Consider the following 23,143-nt stretch of genomic DNA (forward strand, 5'->3'; position numbering starts at 1 on the left):
TACTGTAAGCATTAGATTTGATATGGGTTATCCAAGATTTTTTTTCCCACAAGTTGAAATTTTAGACACCTTACATCAACAAGGCCCTGAAAATAAAGCTGTGTGGTTGAAAAGGAGAATGGTTTAAATTAGTTTATGGATTTCTTTAGGATTTTAGGGAACAGCGAGGATGTGAGGTGGATGACTTAGCAGGTTCATGTTTCGTGACCTGTAATATCATCCTCAGATAGTGACTCAAAATACTTCCTTTGTAACTGGAATCCCTTTAGTGCTTTCAGTACCTTTGGATGGATACAGTATATGTGTGGAAATTCTCAGCCCTTAATTTGACTTTTGACTATCAAGGCTGATTTGCTTTTGTGATATTTGAGCCGTTTTCAATGAGCAGTTTTCTAACTAATATCAAATGCGATACATAAATGCAAGTATGATGTTCATCTAGTGCAGCAGGATGTGTTAAATCAAGCTAGTGGGCATGTTTTCGTCAGCAAATATATTGAATATAAACATAATTAACAGCAAGCGATTCAATGAAGCACTTGAAATCAAAGTGTTGACAATGCACTACATGGAAAAGCTTTCCATTTTAATAAATTATTAACAGGCCTTTATTACGTAGGGATCCCGCATTCAGGAATCATTGCAGCTTTTGTGGGTACACGGATAATGTGAACAATTGGCAAATAATTAAATGCACAGGACAGTCCTTATTGTTCTGTTTAGCACATTCTCAGTTGTGACACAGACCAACTGAACAGACAGTGACATCTACTGTTTCTTTAAGACCTCATCTTCCCACTTTCACTATTCAGCCTCCCCCATCCAGCCCCACCTTGTCACCAGCAGCTCTCAGTGTAGACGTGCTGGCTGTTAACTAAAGTCCCCACTGCTTATCCCGGTGGCAGTGCTCCCATCAGCACATACTGTACAGAGGGAGCCGGGTGCTTCCACTGACTGATCTCCCACCGGTGGACTTCAGCATACTAGGTAATTCTAAATGTCACTTAATACTGGTTTTGCAACTTAATTACTCCTATATTTGAGTGCTGTAGACAGGGTTTATAGATCAGAAGGAGTGAGACGATGAAGTAGTGATTGTGTAGGTTGCATTCGTTAACCCATGGCATGCCACAGATGGCTTCATTCGTGTCACTACTGCCTAATGCATATTTGTATATTGACCATAAATATTATATGATAATTGCATTCAAACTTTAATTCCAAATAACTTTTTATTTATAATATTTATTATTCTTATTCGTGTGTTTATTTATTATGAAGCAATTGCCTCTGAATTAAAACTCACTCTGAGAAGCGGAAAAATTGGCAACCACCCAATGTACCCTGTGGCTTTAAATAAGTGGGAAGCTTTTGAATATTCTGTGACAAAGTACAAATAAAAACCCTTTGCTGTACAACTAATATCATTGATCAGCATGTTTTTAATAATTACTGAATGTAGTAGATTATAGATTAACACAATCATGTATATACTTTTTAAAATTTCTATTCTCATGTCTATTCTCAAAGATTTTTTCTTTTAGGTCTGCATACGTATTGTTACTAATCAAATGCATTTGACACTGTATCCACAACTACTTCAGTCATTTTTATAATTGAGGAAGCTGATAGCCAGAACCATTTCAAGCGCGGGTGACTCTAGTAGGTAGGCGTAGACAAATGTCAAACTGTTTTGATAAAAACACATTGGCTTCATGATAATGTACTATATAAAGTAATAAGAGACATAATATACTCAGTTTTACTCAAGGACACTGAATATCTTCTGTTAAAAAAACACTAAAATAATTCATTTCCCCCCTTCATCCAATTGTTGCCATGCTCTCAATGTCAGTATGGGTGTGGTAATCGCTCTGTGAATTGCCTTGAAACTAGTACATTTGGCGCATGGGTCCTTGTTTTTGGATATAAATAATACGAAATGAGTGCGTTAATGTTTTGAAATAAAGAATCTGCTCACCCTTACAGGCGGTAGGAGGATTTTGTAGTGTTGTTACATCAGGTAATATGTCAATGTCTGTGTGGTGGTCTGAAGTAACTGACATGATACACTCACCGTTTGCTAGCCACTTTGCTAACCAAATCATAATATAACTCTGTGATTAACTTGACGGATGACAAATCTGCAGGGAAAGGTTCTTTTATAAAAAAAAAAATTATTCTCGCGTAAATGGTGTCTTACAGGGAGGTTTCTGTTTAGTGCAACATGTGGTATTGAATCTGTCAAAACAGTTCGCTAAATTACCTTGAAATAATGTGATATGTAACGTAATGCTGATGTTAACATTACATTTAATCGCATTAAACTCGACGAACAACACGAATGTAACAATTAACGGGCAAAATGGTCGTGTCTGTGAAGATATTTTATTTACAACGGATTGTTTTCGCGTTTATTGCGACTGGTTTAACAGGCTGCGAGTGTCACAGCAGGTTTAGTAAGGGATTAACACATCTGGATTAAGGCGGATTTATCAGAATATCCAATGTACATATTCAATTTTGAATTAAAATGTCAATCCAGCTAATTCGAGCATATGAAATATTTCTTCCCACTCCATTATTATAATCAACCTGAGCTTTTCTGTATGTTATTCCTAATATGTCTCAGTTGATGTGTAAAGCGTTAGATTATGGAAAGTTCTTTGCTTAAATATTCTCGCGTAAATGGTGTCTTACAGGGAGGTTTCTGTTTAGTGCAACATGTGGTATTGAATCTGTCAAAACAGTTCGCTAAATTACCTTGAAATAATGTGATATGTAACGTGATGCTGATGTTAACATTACATTTAATCGCATTAAACTCGATGAACAACACGAATGTAACAATTAACGGGCAAAATGGTCGTGTCTGTGAAGATATTTTATTTACAACGGATTGTTTTCGCGTTTAATGCGACTGGTTTAACAGGCTGCGAGTGTCACAGCAGGTTTAGTAAGGGATTAACACATCTGGATTAAGGCGGATTTATCAGAATATCCAATGTACATATTCAATTTTGAATTAAAATGTCAATCCAGCTAGTTCGAGCATATGAAATATTTCTTCCCACTCCATTATTATAATCAACCTGAGCTTTTCTGTATGTTATTCCTAATATGTCTCAGTTGATGTGTAAAGCGTTAGATTATGGAAAGTTCTTTGCTTAAAATGCACATTGATCAATGCTTACTTTTCCTGTAATTTGGTTTACTAGGGTTGGGACCAGCAGTCTTCCTGTTTTTAGCAGCATTGCTTGCAGTCATGCTACTGCGCTTCCCTAAAAGTATTTATGCTGAAATGTAGATTTCACAGAGGTCAGGGTAAACCTCAGTGATCTCAAGGGGTATTCCCATATTGTGTCAAACCACCAACGTGACAGGTCACTGTGCATTTTATTCAGTTACTCTTTTTGCTTTTAGGCTGAAATAAGACTGAAAGCTATAGGTAAGGTTAATTGAGTCATGGAAAACATGGCAATATTAAAACGCAAAATCTGAAAAAGCTTAGATTTTTTTAAAGCTATGCTCAGTTCTAAAATTGTGTGTGAAATCATAATTTCTATATTTCTAAAAGTTATAATGAAAAGATGTGAGGTCCCTTTATTTGCATATTGTATTGATATTACTTGCACGAACTGATAAATTTGCAGCCTTTAAGTGAGTATCATACTGTATATAACCTCCTTATTGGGGTGGTGTTAGCTAAATTTTAGGGAAATCAACTAGTAGGCAGTGCCAAGCAGTGCTACCCCTCATTAAACAAAGGAGCACAGCGTGCCCAGCTCTCAGTTGGCAGTGCAATAGCTGGAGTGTTTGTTCCTCTACTGAATTATATGATACAGTTCCTAGTACTATTCAGTCTAGTAAAAACATTGATGCTACTGGAGCACTTTCTGTGTTCTTCACAAACTATCCATTGGGGCTGTCTTACTAGGTCTGTGGGACCTCTGACATGACAATCAAATGAATATATGGAAATTGTTTGCGTGAGTGGCTTGAATTATTAATCCAGCCTGAGTGCTCTGTTATTAAGCGGTCCTTTATTGACTTCTTAATGTGACTTGGTGCTTGTGTGTGCATTGCAGGTCTTTGTCAGTATTATCAAAGTTGGGAAAGGAGTGAAACGCTTGCAGGATCATGAGTGAGCTGGAGCAGTTGCGGCAGGAGGCAGAGCAGCTGCGCAATCAGATCAGAGTAAGAACTGATGCCCTTTCTGGTCAGCTCAAAGGATTTTGCCACACCTTCAGTTAAATCTTTTAGCTCATTTTACATTGGTTCTTTCAAGTCATGTTGGAAAGATTGTATTTGAGTTGGTTGCACATGAACACCACCACAAATTCCTGATTAATAGAGGGAAACTCAAAATTTTCGTCAAGTCCTCAGTTTGAGGCGGGGGCTTGTCAGTGAGAAAACATAATGGATGCAGCCAAAAACTATAGATATGCAGCGTCTGTATTGACTGCAAATTTGTTGAAATGAATGCATTTTTTGTCTTTAAAACTATATATGTTGCATCTTTAAAATACGACAGTATTGTACAATTACATTAAAATATATTCAGTTTACAGCACTTTCATAACTTGAATAAAAACAGAAAAAATTTTAACATACCGATACACATTCTTAACCAAAGTGACTTTAACGTGCCTTACGTTGTAATTACGACTTGTCAGCGTGTGAATATAAGCAGTGGCAGCTCGTGGGTTTTAAAATAGAGGAGGCACTCTAATTGTATTGGTCTGGGATCCCTGCCGATTATTATTATTATTATTATTATTATTATTATTATTTGCTTAACCACTTTAAAATGACTTTTTGGTTGCTTTTAGTCAGAAAACGTAAAGAAAACGACATACATACAGCAAGATAATATGATTTCACTTACCTGGCCTATCACTTGAAGCAAACATCCATCCCTTCTTAAAAGTCTGTGTTAAAAGAGAGCTGCCTGTTGTGCCATTATAATTAAGCCTACTGCTGTAGCCTATATCCAGCTTAGGCTGTTTTCCCCTTTTTTAAATTTGTGTGTATATATATATATATACTGTTTGATTGACAGCTTGGTAAATCTGTTGGCAATCAAATATTCAATATCGCTACTCATCATAAGTACTTGGTACATTATCAGCACAGCGGGAGACGTTCAAACTAATATCACGAAATTTACATCTCTTTGATGATTGGTTGATATCAGAAGGGAGGCTAGCCTCCCATGCGAGGGTTCTTTTCTCAACACTCCTCAGCGCTGAAAGTGAACAATCGATGGTGATTGGCTAATTTTTTTTTACCAACAGAGACACGAGAGCTCAGCTCTCACCCGGCCTCCCCCTACCCTTTCTCTATCATTAGCGGTTGCAATTACATCAGCAGATTCGGCACATTCGCGATAGAAAAGCGGCACTTTCACGTTATGGTATTACAACTGTGAAATTACAAACAAATTATACACATTCTGAGACATGAACTGAAATGAACGAGCCGCCACTGAATATAAGGGATGTCACCCTTATTTAAAAATCTGATTCAGATCCTCAGCTCGTTATGAGAGAGATCCATGAATTGAACTGAGTGTGTCAGAAAAGAGAGACAAAATGTGCAGAGTAGTGGGTCCCCAGGACCGGAGTTGAGAACCACTGAATTAGTAAAAGCAGCTGTGTGCCATCAGGAGCCATCAGATTTGATTAAAGGAGCTTCAAAATCCTGAGCTGTGTTAATTCACACAACATAATTATTGATACATACATTTAGTTTTCCTTTATTTAGCAAGGATGCAATAAATCGTCAGTAAAGACTTTTACTAAGACAAATGTTATTCTTTTAAACTTTCTATTCATTAAAGCATCCTGAACAAGAATGTATCCCAGTTTCAACAAAAATATTAAGCAGCACAACTTTTTTCAACATCGATAAGAATAAGAAATGTTTTTGAGCATTGAATCGGCATATTGGAATGATTTCTGAAGGATCGTGTGACACTGAAGACTGGAGTAATGGCTGCTGGAAATTCAGCTTTGGCATCAGAGGAATAAATTACATTTTTAGATATATTAATAGAAAAGTTATTTTAAATTGTAATATTTTACAATATTACTGTTTTTATGTTGGTTTTGATTACATAAAGGCAAGCATAAGAGACTTCTTTAAAAAATAAAATTAAATTAAACATCTTACCAACCTCAAACTTTAGACTTTTTGTTCTTTTCATTTTTATTTGATATAAGTTTCATGTAGACCTGAGTGCCAGGAAATAGAATGCATGTATTTTCCTCTGCCTGTTCAGTAGAATGACTCCACTCTGACATGCTGCTGTTCCCATTGCAGGATGCCAGGAAAGCATGCAGCGACTCCAGCCTGTCCCAGGTAAGCAGCTCTGCCACCATCCCTGCTGGGTCCCCCTCCTTATAAGAGCAGCACTGGTCTAACCCATGTCTATGCTCACCTGTTCTCTGAGCTCAGCACAAACATGCAAATTGGCTGCTGACTTACATGCTGAACATGCTCTTAAGTGTGCTGAAATATTAAACAACCTCTTACATGCCAAGTCCTCCATCAAAATTTAAACACTCAGCCCTGGTGGTTTTGGTGATTTAAGATTTCATCATTTCTATTCGGATTATTTCTTTTTATGTTGGAAGAGATGGCTCTTGTACATTTTAAAGCTGTTTAATTCTGCACTTCAGTCAGTGCTATGTTCATTTTAGATAATTGGCATAAGTCAAATCAACAAATACAGCTATTTTTCCCGCATTTGAGTGATCAGTAGCACACCTTGGATTGATGAAATGTCCCCTGCTTGCTTTATAATGTCACTGTAAATTAAGAGTTCTGTGTGTGTTTAGATTACAGCTGGTCTGGATTCAGTTGGGAGGATCCAGATGAGAACGAGGCGGACACTCCGAGGCCATTTAGCCAAAATCTACGCCATGCACTGGGCTACTGATTCTAGGTCAGTTGACAGAAAGAGATTGAGTGGGCTGGAGGATGGGCACTCTCAGAGGAGCCCTGCACCTCTGTCAGTGTACACTCAATGAATAATACAGCAGGCCTCTCACAACTCAGGGGTGTTCTAGGATTATGTAGGCTGCCTTCTGCTTCAGTCTTTCTTTTCCTCCCTTCTCTTCTCCATCTGTCATTCACCCATTCTCCACCTGTGCATCCATTCTAGTGCTTTAGGCAGGAGACACAATTGTTAGATGGGTGGAGTTTGTGTGCATATTTGCTTGCAGTGTTTGTCATTAATTATCATAAGCATTTGCCATGTTTGTTCATGTTATAAGCATCGATCATTGTCTGCATGTTCACCTTGTAGTATTTTTAATCTGTGATGTGTACTATGAACAGTGGTTTACTCTTTAACCACCCTGCACCTCTGTCAGTGTACACTCAATGAATAATACAGCAGGCCTCTCACAACTCAGGGGTGTTCTAGGATTATGTAGGCTGCCTCCTGCTTCATTCTTTCTTTTCCTCCCTTCTCTTCTCCGTCTGTCATTCACCCATTCTCCACCTGTGCATTCTAGTGCTTTAGGCAGGAGACACAATTGTTAGATGGGTGGAGTTTGTGTGCATATTTGCTTGCAGTGTTTGTCATTAATTATCATAAGCATTTGCCATGTTTGTTCATGTTATAAGCATCGATCATTGTCTGCATGTTCACCTTGTAGTATTTTTAATCTGTGATGTGTACTATGAACAGTGGTTTACTCTTTAACCCCTCCTCCAACTTTTTTTTTTTTTAAACATTAAGGTTACTAGTTAGTGCCTCACAAGATGGCAAACTCATCATTTGGGACAGCTACACCACAAACAAGGTTAGTCCAGCCAGTATAAGTGAATATACATCTAAAATGCACAGCTATATTACCCAAGAATATAATAACTGTGTCACAAATTTAATGACTGATTTTTAAAAAAAGAATAATGAAGTATTATAGTGAATTAAAATCAGTTAACCTAAATTTTGTAGATGCTAAAACGCTAATGTAAATCATAAAATTCTAAAGTCATCAAAATGAAAGTGGTATGTTGCATATAAGTTCTGTCATATACTTAGCCTCTTGGTGCTCCAAACCCATGGGAGGATTTGCGGTACATCCTGGCTCTGAATTTGGAACCATATACTAGCAAACTACTCTTACTATTTTTACCATTTTGTTATATGGCAGAAATAATAGGAGTAGCATGCGGTTTCTGAATTCAGCATTGGCTCTCATTCTTCATAACACATGGGAAAAGCAAGTGCAACCATTTTTGTTTGGTTTTTCTTTCCAGATGCATGCCATTCCATTAAGGTCATCATGGGTGATGACTTGTGCCTACGCTCCCTCAGGGAATTATGTAGCCTGTGGAGGCCTGGACAACATCTGCTCAATCTATAGCCTTAAAACCCGTGAGGGCAATGTCAGAGTGACTAGAGAACTTCCAGGACACACAGGTAAACTGTCAGCAGGATTAGCATCATCAAGGCCGGGACACACCAAGCCGACAGTCAGTCAACGGCGGGCCATCGATGAGCATCTATTGGGCTAGTTTGTTTGGCGTCTTCCACACGTCGGGCTTACATCGGAGGTGAATCGGCATTGGGGTCGTCATGAGAACTCTGATTGGATGTTCAGTTTAGTGAACGAGTCCGTGCTCGAGAATTAAAATTAAAGCAATGAAAACGGGCAAGTAAATGAAGGTGGCACAGACAGAAGACTGTTGTAATATTATGTGATCTTACCCAAGCATTCCATTATGTGAATATTTTCATAACGACATGAGCTGCTTAAAATGAAGAAAGTTATTAACATTAACACTGATATTCAAAATGGTACGCAATCACTGCTTTGTTTGCATTTCATATATCTGCGTATTTCTCGTATATCCTTGTTTCGGTTTCTCCTTTAAATGATGAATATATACTATTGATAGCTGCTGATGTATACGGCTAATTCCTCTCATGCAGAATGCAGATGTTTACTTTGCAGTCAGCTGTAGTCTGAGCGGTGTGTTCAACTGCAGCTTTTTATCCAGACGCTGCCGAAGCAAGAAGACAACAACGTCGGGTTTTGTCGCTGCTAGTTCTTTGAAGTCGGCTTGGTGTGACCCAGCCTTTGGTCTGCATATTTATCATGCAGTAGGTTGAAGCTCCTGTTCTGATATATAATTTTTTTTCTTCCTCACCAGGTTATTTGTCGTGTTGTCGCTTTCTGGATGATAGTCAGATAGTCACCAGCTCTGGAGATACTACATGGTGAGTGCATCACAGCTTTCAATGACTAGATCAGGGGTGCCCAACCCTGGTCCTGGAGCTCTACCTTCCTGCAGAGTTCAGTTCCAACCCTGATTAAACATACCTGTCTGTAATTATCAAATGCTCCTTCAGATCCTAATTAGTTGGTTCAGATGTGTTTGATCAGGGTTGGAGCTGAACTTTGCAGGAAGGTAGATCTCCGAGAACAGGATTGGGCACCCCTGGACTAGATTATTTACCTTTAACAGTATTGTAATTGTCTTCCGTAAAAAAAATGTTTTCAATGTTCTGGTACTGTTAAAATGTCTTATCAGTAGTTCAAAAATGAATGTTAGTAGTTCAGATATTTTCTACTATTGAACTGCTAAAGAACAGACTTAACGTTCTCATGGAGAACGGTCTTTCCAGAGGGGTGTTTCATAAAAGACGCTAAGAAAAGCGGGGATTAAAGTCCAAAATCTGACTTGAAATAACCTAACAAATCTATCGGGACTAAAGCGGTTTCAAAAATGACAATTTATGTTCATGCAATCTCACTAATTCGATCCAGGTTCAATGAGTCAGGATAATTTGATGTGCACGCTTATTCTTAATGCCGAGTTCACACTGCATGATTTTCAAACTCGTCGGATCGCCGTTGTTTTCACACTGCGTGACTATCTGGGGTAGCATTCAGTTGCTGCTGTGTTCACATTGCACGATGGATCGGCGACAGGGGGTTTCACACTGCATGACTTCACAATATGAAGAATCGCCGACAGCTCTGTCTGGTCCTCAAACTACGTTACACAAAAAAACACGCGAGAAGTGATAAGGAAATGTTCTTTACATTTCTCGAGCAAGACTGTAATTATTAAAAAATATATATATATAGCCCGCAAATTGTCTGTGAGCTGATTTCCAGCTACAAGGAGAAAAAGAAAAACTGATTATGTAGGAGGGAGATGCAGGGAACAGGGATTGGGTGCTCTACAAAGAGAGAGGGAGGTAAATAATTAACTGTTATGCTGATGTTGTGACTGGTCAAGCAAATGTTTGTGCTTGTTTCTGTATGATATAATTGTTCATATATCTATTAAAATACTGATAACTCCTCCCCGAACTTCCCTCTGCCCTGTATCTTGGTCTCTCATTGGCTGTAGGTCATCGCCGATGTAGTTTTCAGTCAGAAATCATTGCACACAGCGTGATTGTGAATCGCCGACAGCTCCAGATGTTTAGCATGCCAAATATTTTGCGGGCGTCGGCGACGTTTCGGCGATTCCCTCAGATCGCGTCTTTGATAATTCACACTGACCGATTTGTCTCCAGTTTCGGGCATTTGTTGGCGATTTCACAAAACCTGTCGGCGAGTGAAAAATTGGGCTAAAATCGTGCAGTGTGAACTCGGCATAAGCAGCCCTTAATGTCGATCATGGATCAAATCGATCCATTATGGAAAACAGCGAATATTTGTGTTGTTTAATGCATTTGAGACATTATGTTTTCCTCAGTGCATAACTGACACTGTATCAGACAGTACAGCGCACACACACAAAAGTGTGTAACTTATAATTTTAATGTGTTATTTATATTTTGTTATTTATATTTGATGCAACTAAATTATGCACATTTCAGGTTACCTGAGAATTTTTTAATTATTATTACAGTGCTCTGTTACTTACCAAGAAATGCTATTAAAAATAATTTAAAACCTCACAAGAACAGTTAAATTCTTTATAATAATATGATATAATATATAGCTAATATAAAAAAAAATAAAGCAGTTATTGCTCATGAATTCCCTTTTTGAGGGCAATTATTTATTAGGCTCATAATATAATATAATAATATATAAAAAAGCATTTTTTTAATAAATATTTTCAAAAAATGTAAACATGAATTCTTTTAGTTATCTAAAACAAGTAGTAACGTTAGAGTTTTCACACTACTACACCTGTGTGACTGTAAATGGCTCTGAGTTTTGTTACTGTTCTGTGCCCATCCTCTGTTATTTCCACCACTTAATCAAGCCACTCTTGTTTAAAACATGATGGCCTTTTATTTCACATGTCATTGCGTTTACATTGGCTCTCGTGTTGAGCTATTTTGGCCGCAACCATTAAAATTATTCGATTTCTACAGCGACTGATTTGTAGGGATGGGCGTATCGATCTGAAGTATCGATATATCGATACTGACGCGAGTATCGAAAGTATCGATACTCAAACTAAAAATATCGATATTAAGGTCCGCTTTATTTACCAGTGGTTTTGTTTATTTAACAAAAATAATAATAATGCGTACATTATGCATTGAATTGGACGAATAACCTTTGTTAGCGAGTAATTGTGTAGGATATAACTATTTTCCTGCTCATCTGGACACGCAAATGTTGCAAGACAGAACCAATCCATCACAGAGAGCATTCACTCTCTGACAGTGCTCTGACATTCTGACAGTGCATTCAAACAGGGCTGCGTTTCCCAAAAGTATCATAAGAAAGCATTAAAGCTTTTGGGAATTGCAGCCCTGAACAATGCTTATCGGAGAACAGAAATAAAAAGATAAATGTTTGAGTTATTTCACAATAAACAAATTGAAATTGTAGCCTACATAGTTTGTGTAATTACAATTATTTAAATTGAATGTTGAAAGATAATATTGATCATGTTCTATTCTGTAATGTTAATAGAAATCATACACCGTCAGAATAAAAAGGTTGCATTTTATGCATGCAACAGCCATTCACTGGCAGTCCCTAATGGCAGTACAAAATATTGCACTAAATCAAAAGTTCAAATGTTACAAATAAGTTAGAATATTAATGTTGTAATACTGAAAAAAAAAAATATATATATATATATATATATATATATTGATTATTTCAAAAGGTTACTAAAATGCGTTTTAAACATTAAGTTATTTAGTCATTACCCATTTTACTCTTAGTAATTTAATAATTTAATTCATTTCATAATTTAAAAGTTTAGTACAGATGTATCGAATCGGTATCGATATCGACGATACTGCCTTGAAAAATATCGGTATCATATCGAAAACAAAATAAGTGGTATCAGAAGGTACTGCAAGTTATCTCAAGGCCTTTATCACTTCACCTGTCACCATTTTTGAATATATTGTAGTTTAAAGCTTACAGGCTTTCTTATGCCATCCACATACAGAAGCCTGTAGATTTTAATGGTTCAATTTTTCAAGTCTGCATTTGAGTTTCAGTTGTCAGTTTGGTGGTCTTTCTCCTTTGCAGTTGATTTGGCACACATCATTCTCTTTCTACGAAACCTGTAAACCCCATTGACCGGTTTTAACTCTGTAGCGACACCAGCTCTATAGCGGTTTGACCGAGCATTGCGATTATTACTGCAATTCAATCAAATGCCTTTCCCAACTCATTTTTGCGTCCGTCTGTCCTGTGCGCAGCATATTATTTTTTTCTGTGCAGCCGCGCACGACGCAGCTTAGAGGGAACATTGCTGCCGACTTCTATTTGATGTCCGCATTTACATCTGCAAGAATATTTTTTAGTGTTTGCTCATCTGCAATACATGGAGAGTCTCAAATGCTCAGTCATTGTGTTCAAGTGTAGGCAAGTGAAAATATATCTGTGCTTAACTTACTCTAAGCCTCTAACAACTCAATCGCTGCTGAGTAAAAGCTAACAATTTATTAGCCAGTTGCTAACGTTAGACATTAAGTTCCCTTCACTAAGGGACTTCTGGAAGGGCCCTTCATGAATTTCAGTTGTTCACTTTCATTTGGAATGTCCCTACAAATGGTGTCCTGAAGTGCCCATCAAGGATGCAATAAAGGCCATTTGAAATTGGTCCTTAGTTGCCTTAGTGTGAAAGCAAAGTAGCGGGACAGCACCACCCAATGCACAATAAATAAAACATAGCATCACAAACAAATGTCATAACCTATTAAAACATTTACCTGTATTGTAGTTATTATTTTTGTCATTTTATTTTACCACAAGTATTTGTGTATTTGATTTGACTTATGCTTTGATAGTGTTAGTGTTAAGATATGGCAATAGAAGGTACTGCAAGTTATCTCAAGGCCTTTATCACTTCACCTGTCACCATTTTTGAATCTATTGTAGTTTAAAGCTTACAGGCTTTCTTATGCCATCCACATACAGAAGCCTGTAGATTTTAATGGTTCAATTTTTCAAGTCTACATTTGAGTTTCAGTTGTCAGTTTGGTGGTCTTTCTCCTTTGCAGTGCTCTGTGGGACATTGAGACTGGTCAGCAGACCACCACATTCACAGGGCACAGTGGAGATGTGATGAGCCTGTCTCTCAGCCCAGACTCTAGGACTTTTGTGTCAGGTGCCTGTGATGCGTCCTCGAAATTGTGGGACATCCGAGATGGAATGTGCAGACAGTCTTTCACGGGACATGTTTCTGATATAAATGCTGTCAGTGTGAGTGTCAAAGAGAAAAGTCTTCAGCAGTGTCTGATACTGGTTTATTGAGCCTGTGCAATGCTTTCATAATACTTACTGTTTACTGTTAGTTTGAAAATGCTCATATCCATTTTCAATTGTGCTCATTTCTTCAGTTCTTCCCAAATGGTAATGCGTTCACCACAGGCTCGGACGACGCCACTTGTCGTTTGTTTGACCTTCGCGCAGACCAGGAACTGATGATGTATTCGCATGACAACATTATCTGTGGGATCACCTCTGTGGCCTTCTCTAAGAGTGGCCGCCTGCTGCTTGCTGGCTATGATGACTTCAACTGCAATGTATGGGATACTCTAAAGGGAGAGCGTGCAGGTCAGTACTTTATACAACCCTTTTGACCACACAGGAAAAAACTCAAGCAAGCACCTATAACAGCCCTAACCAAGCAACAGGACAACACAGCGCAGACCACAAAGCCTGTGCAACCCATCTGAATTACATTAGCCACGTTCACATGGAGACCTTTTGTTTAAAACGGAATGAAATCATTCTGATTGATAAAGTTGAGTATTAGCATTACATAATTGTTTTGTGGAACTTTCCTAGTTTGCTTAATTTGTGTATCAGCAGACTGAAAAGGTTATGAGCATGCTCAGCAGCTTAGTAGACAAAATAGGGCCAACAGAAAATCACAATAAATCTCATTACTTCAGACTAGTCTTTATATAGTGGAATGACAGCAATGTACAATTTAGCAAATCTTAACTTGTGTAACTACAGAAGACCATTTCTTTCCCCAGGACGAACCCTGAACATATGTGATTCACATAGACATTAGGGGTGGGACAAAATATTGATATGACGATCTATCGTTGTCTTTTTCCATGCGATACGAGAATCGATACACTGGCCCAAATAATTAATACAATAAGGCATTTTTAAATAGTTTCCCCTGCTCCCAGCGTCTAAAATGCATGGAAATTGCAGCTGCACCATTTTCCCCTTCTTTCCAAAGCGCTCTGAGCAACCATGAAGCCACTGTAATAGCTCTACTGCTCTCTCTCTCTCTCTCTCTCTCTCTCTCTCTCTCTATATATATATATATATATATATAACAGGGTTTTACAGGGTTCTCAAGTTTTAGCAAAAGTTTGGAGTGAAATTACTGTTAGGGGAGGAGCCATTCAAATATTTGCAGCAGCGGCCCTTCGGCTCCACGCAATTCTCTCACGTTTTTGCTAGAAGTTCAAATTTAACTATTGTTCATAATTGACCAGCACAAAATAGAAATTATAACAACTGGTAAATCTCATAAAAGTCAAATTCGTACAAATAAAATAAAATGTTTTATATATTTCAAAAATACAAATGTATCAAAAATAAAAAGAAATTTGGCCCAAAGGAGCCAACTGAACAGCAGTGCTCAATGTACACACTGTACACATACAGTAGGATTGCAGAAGTACATCTTAGCTTATGAATGGCATTTTGTATTGCAAGTGTTTGTTTGTAACTTAGTTAAAGCTGTTGGAGAGATATTTAGCATTTGGCTGTATTCCCCAACATCAGCTCTCACTGTCTTTGATCACAGGCAAGTGATTTTGACCAGGCTTTTTTTTTTTTTTTTTTTTTTTTTTTTAAATGAAGGGGTTTAGTAAATACAAATGGCAACGTCCGCTCCAAGACTGCAACTCGACCACCGCCTCGACTGCACAAAACGCTTCCACTAGCTTCCTCGTCCAGTGTGTGCGCATCCATGTTTCCTATACGAACGTGATTGTAGCAGGATCACGTAATTTACTTGAAAACAAATTATAATTTCTGATATTGGCTGGTAGGTGGCATTAACTCTCAGGACAGCTATGAACTCGGCAGAGAACTTCCCTCTGCAAGCTTGCGCTTCGTCCATTAACAGCCTGTAAAGCAGGACTTCTCAGCGTGAGAAATACAAGGTGTGGCGTGAGGGCGTGTGAACTGGTTGAAATGCATGTCTCACGGTGAATGCGCGAGACTTCAGAGCCCTGTGTTTATGGAGATTAGAACTAAAAAAACTGCCCCAGAACAGCTCTCAGCGTGGACCATAGGCACTGATCATGTTGTCATTATTGCAGAGCACATATTCAGTCCGTGAAGATCGCAGGTGCATTTCCCTCACTATATGAGTGAGAGAGAGAGAGAGTGGTGCCGGCGCGTCCAGTTTTGTCAACAAAACTGGATGCTCTCCCTTTCTCTCCCTCTCCCTCAGATATTACAAGTGCAGTATTATGAAGTGTGGGTAGTGGGCACCGTCCGGCAGAAACATAAATCTGCACCTATGGCATGGATGATGTAACAAAACCTTGTCAGAGCCGTAATGTGGCGATACCCCTTGTAGAAGTGTGCTTGCCGCATGTCTACATTTGAAACAACGAACTTGAGCGTGCAAAAGACACGATGTGAACGGCTATTTTTTCCCTGCACGTCATGTGCGAGTCTCCGTTTTAATGATAAGAGGAGAGGAAAGGTTAAGAAAGCACTCCAGGTAAATTTTGAAATAAAGTTGATAAGCAGTTAAATGTGTTGGTTTTCCCACAAAGAAAAGTGTAAGCTTTTAATAAGTCCAAGAAAAAAAATATTAATTTACTTGGCATGTTAAATTTGATTTACAGAACTTTTGTGCTATTTTCTAAGTTTGGACTTAAAGAGAGAAAACTTGCACTTAACCTTTTCACAGGCATTTTGTTTTCATAGACAGATATTGTGATGTATCATTATAGGATTGTCTAGCAATATATCGATTACAGCAGTAATCGATGACGCTGTATCGTGATATTATCGTATCGAGGGCCATGTATCGTGATTCGTATCATATCGTGAGGTACCCTGCGATTCCCACCCCTAATAGACAGCCACACTTATTCATGTGCCGTAAGATTTGTATGATACTTATCTCTGCTATTTTTGTTGGTCTTGTCTGTGAAGGTGTTCTAGCTGGGCATGACAACAGAGTCAGCTGTTTGGGGGTAACCAGTGATGGCATGGCTGTGGCCACCGGTTCTTGGGACAGCTTCCTTAGGATATGGAACTGACCTCACTGGGTTGGACTTCGGGAGCCACTCTTTCTGATCACACAATCACTGTAGTGCACCGCTGCCACAGAGGACCCTTCCCTCTCCATCTCCTCCTTATAGATGACCTAGTTTTCTTCATCTTCTCTCTTTCTTAGACCGCATTATCCCACCATCCTGCAGTCAGTCAAAGAGGTGAGGACCAACAGCGATGAGCCTCCACTGGCTCTCTGTCTTTCTGGCTTGATGTCTGACTCGAGGTGGGGGACAGACTGTGTTGTGTACAGTATATATCTGCCATTCTGTGTGCTTGTATGTGTAACATATGCACTTCTGACAGTGTTTGGATGTGTGGATACTCGTGATGGGTGTCTTAACTGTCCCTGTTTTCTTTTCCTGCTTATTTTGTTTCTCTTTGTCCCCAATCACAGTGCTATTTGCCAGACACAGTGGCCAGTGTAATTAACTAAGGGATTAGGCTGCCACAGTATTGTAGGCCATAAGTGTTTGGCCCTCAACCTTAATTTAGTTTGCATCAGGTAGCATCAGTGTTGGGTCTATTCTTTCATAAATGGTTCAGGCTCAGCTTGGTAATGTGTAGTTGTGAGAGAAACACTGATGCCACTGAGCTTGTGTTTGCCACCCTCTAAGCTTGACAGTAATGTTTGGCGTGTTTCAGTGTATTAAACTGCATTACAGACAGCACAGAAGGATTTACTATCAGCCTGTCTGTCCATCTGTCTTTACTATCACTATATGTACCATCTGAGATTTGCTGCTTTCCATATTTATTTTGCTGGATATATGATACATATATGGTTAAAGGTATAGTTCACCCACAAGTGTAATTTGTTGTAATTTGCTCACCCTCATGTTGTTCCAAACCTGTATGACTTTAGTTTTTTCTGGTAAAATCAAAAGAACAATTCTAAAGAAGACTGCTGTTTTCCAATAAATCACAATATATGAGTACTGATGCATTTATGCTTAATGGATCCAAAAACCCCTTAAAACCGATATGAAAGTATTCCAGATGACTCTACATTCCAAGTCGTCTGAGGACGTACAAAATAATGAGTGAGAAGCAGACTGAAATTTAAGTTGGTAATCTAAATTTAGCCACTTAATCCAAATTGAGTGGGCTGAATGAACTCATGAGCTGAATCAGAATGAAACCTTTCATTAACACTCAGTTATCAGTGAATTACGACTTTAGTCTGTTATTCACAAAAATTTGTTGTATGTCTTCATACGACATGGAGTGGTACACCCATCAAATGGGCCACTTTCATGGTGATTTTACATGCGTGGATGCACAAAAAATCATATGGTTTTGGAATCACTTGAGGCTGAGTACGTGATGACATTTTAAGCAAAACTATTTCTGGAAAGTTTAAGGTTAAGTCTTTTGTTTTGATCCGAACACCAAGCATGGCCTTGATGCTTTGTGAGACTTTGCCATTGGTGAGCAGGCTGGAATTGCAACCTGATACCTAACAAGAGGCCTTGGTCACTGCCACTCTGACATTGTCTGCCTTTCTACATGCACTATGAACACCTGCCCACTGAGATGAAGACCTAGCTAGGACTGTATGCTTTTGCACTAGAAAATAGTCACGTGAGACTGCACACACTGGTGTTTCTGCACGTATTTGAATTAATGTGCTTCAGCTCTATGACAAAAAAAAAACTGTCATGGACCACAAGCTACACTGTGTGTATTTAGTCACAAATGTGTGTATTGAAGGTATATAGCCCTCTGTCTGTTTCAGTAAAACAACAACAAAAAAGCAAGCCTTAAAAGGAAGTAATTTTTCACTTGAACCATCAGTAATCACCTTAAATTTGTGCCAATCAGTGTGAATTAATGTAAAGGCTGGCTTTGTGAGCACATACAAATCTGTACAAAGGTTATGCGTTTCATTGTGGTTGTTTAGTTTTGGGCTTTTTTTTTCCAGGCAAGTTTTTGACATTAACGATACTTACATTTCCAATACAAGATTGCATTCAGTATTCTGTATTGTTTTGTGTTATTTCAGGTGTTTAATATATGACATTTACTGTTCATCGGATAAATTTCATTTCAATCATGCAGTTACTTATGATATGAAAGGACATCCAACAAATGTGGAAGTTATGATCCTCCTGTTTTGAGTGTTTACAACATTTAGGCGGTTAAGGTACATGAAGAACTTTGCATAGTGCAATGAAGGCCAAAAGGGTTTTAACCTGAATTGATTTAGTAAAACTAACATAATTGATATGACATCCAATTCTCCTCAAGGTATAGCCTTTGTAGGTGTTTAATTGACTTGAAGGTATGTTCCAGTTTCAATACAATACAATCAATAATGTACGGTACATATTGCTTTTTCTGGGAAAATGAGGCACTTGCCATTAAAATAAATAATGTACAGCACATGTGTAAATTTGACAGTTATATTTGTATAATTTGGGTTTTGCAAATTGTCATTACCAACATCATTTCTGTATGTATTTTTTTCTTTTCCTATTATTGTCCTCTTGATTGAGTTTACTGACTTTATAGTCATAACAGGGGATGATATTGCTATGACTTTAGTTTCATGTTAATACAATGTGCAATTTTAGTTGCTATACTTTTAAATGGTATTTTTTAGTGTTTATTGATTTTGTTGTGTCTTCATTTATCCATGATTGTTGCTTTTTGTGTGTTTGTGAAGACTAATACCATTGACCTTAGCGCGTATTGAATCCGGAACATTCGTTACATTTGAAGTTCAACCTGAACTTGCCAGTTAGTCCATAAAGTACATGAATATGACCGTAGGGAGCAGGCAACATAATATCCTATGGATATTTCAGCTAGCTTACTGAGCCTTATCCTATGGATAAGATCAAACACTGTGCTAGCAATACCACAATCCACTGACTCAGAGGGGGAAAAAACTGCTTGCTTGCTTGCGTTTACAAAAACCTTAACGGCATAAAAAAATAATGCATGGCCTTTATTAAGTTAGAACGTAAGAATTAAATCAGCGTGCAGGTAGTTACCAACTGTGAAAATGATTGTGTTAGAACTATCGTATTAAATGGTGCAGCTTATATTATCCAGATCTTTGCAATCACTTTTTCTTTCATTTACAGTAGGCACTCAGCACATAACTTATGACGTGAGGCCTAAATATTTATATTTTTTGATAAAGGTTTCCCTCGCAACATTTGCTTTCCACGTGATGGCCTTCATGCTAGAGGAAGTGAGAGCTTAATTTTTCTGAATCGGAATTGTTTTTACAGAGGTGGTTATGCTGACAAGCATTGAAATTACTGCACTGAAACCCCAAGACAGATTGGCAGCAGTTCATGTCAAATAATTGATCACAATACTACAAAGAAATACCCTGCCTTCAACTCTAAAAATGAAAGTGAATGCAGAAGTAAATGCAGCGGTTGCTGTAGCGTGATCACAGATTCAGTTAGATTCAATGTACCACATTAAAGTGTTGTGTGTTAGCTGTGTTTTCACTTGCTACAGAAACCTTTTCATTTATAAACATACAGGACACAAATAACCGAAGTGCAATCTTTTAAGCATATTAACAACAGACTGTCACCAACCCTCAAACAAATTGTAGTTTACCAAAAAGCAAGCGTGCGTGATTCATAGTGGTTTTGATGTATTTTATATAGCAATAGATCTACTCCTTTATGGGTATTCTGTTTGTGGTGCAAAATAAATGATCCTTGCTGATGTAATGGACAAAAATATCTGGATGGTCCTGCATATGCTGTAACTACTTGATTTAAAACCAGATGATTTTTTTATTTTAATTCACTTATTCAGTAATTATTAGTTCTGCGATTTTTGTCCCTCCCTGGTATGTGTGTGTGTGTGTATATCATGGACAAAACCAGCAGACATAACTGCCTCTTGATTCAAACACACATTCCTCTTAATTCACTTTAAATGCTTTATTGAAAACAGATTTGTATTATTTGCTTTATGTTGGCTCCGAAAACAATGATCTCTTGCTGTGAGATCTTTTTTTATTTGATTTTTTAACAGAATTTGTTTGTATTCGTACAGTGGCAGTAAAACCTGTTACTATTTGTTGTCATAACCAATAAATGCTTTTCATCAAGAGATTGTCTCCACATTATTACTTTGCTACAATTAGTTGTTTGTCAATGAGAAATCTTGACATCTTGAACTGAAATAAATCAGATTCCATGTAATTTTCCATTCGGCAGGCGTTGGGTTGTTCCAGCACTGAACACTGGAGGACAGTCTTACTCGTTCCCAGTTTCTTGCTGCTCTAGTTAATGTTGAGTCTGCAGATACTGTGCTGAAAAAGACTCCAGTTGTGACTCCAGATCAGTGGCTTTATGCCTGGGAATAAAACAAATGTTATCGTTTCAGGCCACATAAAACTGAATTATGTGATTTCTGAACTAATTGTATTACCAATGACAATTGCAAAAAAAATGTATGCTGTTTTTTTCCTGAACCCTCCCCTGATTTTGCTCTATTTTGCTACTATTGTTTGAGCCAGTGTTGATGTGTTTGGAGTGGTTTGGATGCTCAATCTATTCAGAGACCTGCCGCACAAACCAGGTCTAAGTGGCAAGTTTTTCTGTCTGAATAATGTTTCTTAGCGGTGTTTATTGGCACAGTGACTAACACTAATCTGGTTGGGAAAGTTTTGTTCTAGGTTCGAGACAGATACTGAATGAAGCCACATTCTCAAATCTCGTTACATAGTTGTATGCAATTGATACAGGCCAATGATACCTGGACTATTACCAACTTTGACTTTTTTTTTAGCATTTGAAGATGTATTGAGGTCTACAGATACTTAATGCATTACATATGAGCAATTATGTTCATACTTTTTATATTTGTATACAATAAAAATACTTTTAGAATTACAGTTTTGTTTTGGATTTATATAAATTCACTTGAATTTGATCTTTTATCTTCAGAGAAAGTAATTCTGCTGGTTTTGTTCAACTCGCTTCATGAGGCAGGCCTTGGAAGAATCAATCTACAAATGGCTTACTATTAAGCTGGGATAGAAAAAAACATATTTTAGCTATTTAAAACTACATCAGCTTTAAGTCAGAAAATATAGCATAAAATACAACTGCAAGTTGTAATGTAGAAAATTAGCAAATAAACATGAAATGCTGTTATATGATGCAGCCCCACCTTTGTTGTGCTTACTCCTACAGAATTACCAATTGACAAGGATTTGCTTTCAATTAAAGGCAATTATCTCCCGTATGAGCTGTCATTCTCTCTCACGCACATCATGACTGTTCTACCTGAGGGTTTTGGAGTGTCTCTGGACACTCTCCAGGCGCTGAATCCTGGCGCTGAGTCTGCGGATCTCTGTTTCAAGCTCCATCTCGCTCTTGTCAACCTGTTGGCACATGCGGGTAAAGACGGCCACCATCTCCCTGCAAGAACACAGAGAGGCATATCCTTCACACATCGCCCACACACACTCATCCTACAGATCATATAAACCAATATTTCAAACATCTCAATATGTTTGTATGCAGGTCGGTGAAGTGCAGCGTTGTCTTTTCAGCTGTCACCTTGTGGATGAAATATTCACTCAACATTGCCATGATTAAATGCTGGGAAAGGCAGGTGATGTGTCACATAAGTCCATGTTATTCAGTGTGCAAAGTTGATGGACAGATTTAAATAGCTGGATAAAAGGGTCACTGCTGGATCATTTTAGTTTGAAGTGGGAAATCAAAAAGTAGATTCGGAACACTCATGCTTCTGCTGTAATTCCATATATGGTGTTTGTATCAAAGATATGGTCAAATTGACTATTTGGCAAATTTTCACTGGTGAAATCTAGTCATTTCATAGGAATCAACATACTAATGGGAATTTCGTGTGAGGACAAATTTCCACATGCAGATTCTGCATAGGGTTCATGGGAAATTTTTGTTAGGTCTTGTCACTCACTGTTGCACCTGCTGTCCACAGTCACTGCTGATAATGTGTGAAATGGCCTGCAGTCTTTGAGTGGCAAAGTCCACAAACTGCTGCTTAAGTGCCTTCTCTTTAGCGCTGTTGGTCCAGGTCAGTCTTTCATACAGGTATAGCAAACTGTAGAGACTCACAGAAAGTACAATAACCCTCCATCCCACAGAACGCCACACCTGTCCAAAAATGGCACCACACAAGTATATTTTACATGATTGTATTTATAATGAATGTTATAGAACTTAAAGAAGTCCTGTTGTAAAGCATTTTTAATCTAATATATCTTACCACTCCAGCAATGACCAGCATGCCAACTGATGCTCTGGAAGTGAGAGAGACCAACCCTGTTGCCATGGACATAGCCAACTCCTCCTGGACCTGGGTTCCCAAGGAAGCATATTACATCACTTTAGGCCTATTTATGTTTGATATGTTTGCTATTAGAGATAGCAAACCCCCCCCCC

At 38.1% G+C, this 23,143-nt stretch overlaps 2 protein-coding genes across 7 annotated transcripts in view; one reads left to right on the forward strand and one right to left on the reverse strand.

The window, feature by feature from the left end:
• Positions 1-907: 907 nt before the first annotated feature.
• Positions 908-19,130, forward strand: gnb4a (guanine nucleotide binding protein (G protein), beta polypeptide 4a). Of its 2 annotated transcripts, none has more exons than XM_016249273.1 (10): positions 908-987; positions 4,089-4,197; positions 6,325-6,363; positions 6,843-6,949; positions 7,751-7,814; positions 8,275-8,437; positions 9,172-9,238; positions 13,463-13,664; positions 13,802-14,018; positions 16,608-19,130. In XM_016249273.1, exons 2-10 carry the CDS (start codon positions 4,141-4,143, stop codon positions 16,712-16,714), a joined length of 1,023 nt encoding a protein of 340 aa, XP_016104759.1. In that variant the 5' UTR covers positions 908-987; positions 4,089-4,140; the 3' UTR covers positions 16,715-19,130. The 2 variants fall into 2 exon arrangements, with proteins under 2 accessions (XP_016104759.1, XP_016104758.1); XM_016249272.1 differs by lacking the exon at positions 908-987 and adding an exon at positions 1,873-2,023 and having other exon boundaries at positions 16,608-19,129.
• A 1,524-nt stretch (positions 19,131-20,654) lies between these two features.
• The window catches only part of mfn1a (mitofusin 1a), a 20,711-nt gene continuing 18,222 nt past the window's right edge, over positions 20,655-23,143 (reverse strand). For all 5 annotated transcript variants that reach the window (XM_016249266.1, XM_016249271.1, XM_016249269.1 and 2 more), the window contains 4 exons: positions 22,968-23,057; positions 22,659-22,855; positions 21,998-22,132; positions 20,655-21,062 (listed from right to left, as the gene is read on the reverse strand). In XM_016249266.1, coding sequence (XP_016104752.1) covers positions 20,993-21,062; positions 21,998-22,132; positions 22,659-22,855; positions 22,968-23,057 — 492 coding nt within the window. In that variant the 3' untranslated portion in view covers positions 20,655-20,992. The remainder of the gene's footprint in view (positions 21,063-21,997; positions 22,133-22,658; positions 22,856-22,967; positions 23,058-23,143) is intronic.

This window comes from Sinocyclocheilus grahami, unplaced genomic scaffold, assembly GCF_001515645.1.
Source record: "Sinocyclocheilus grahami isolate Dianchi unplaced genomic scaffold, SAMN03320097.WGS_v1.1 scaffold919.1, whole genome shotgun sequence".
Classification (NCBI taxonomy): domain Eukaryota; kingdom Metazoa; phylum Chordata; class Actinopteri; order Cypriniformes; family Cyprinidae; genus Sinocyclocheilus; species Sinocyclocheilus grahami.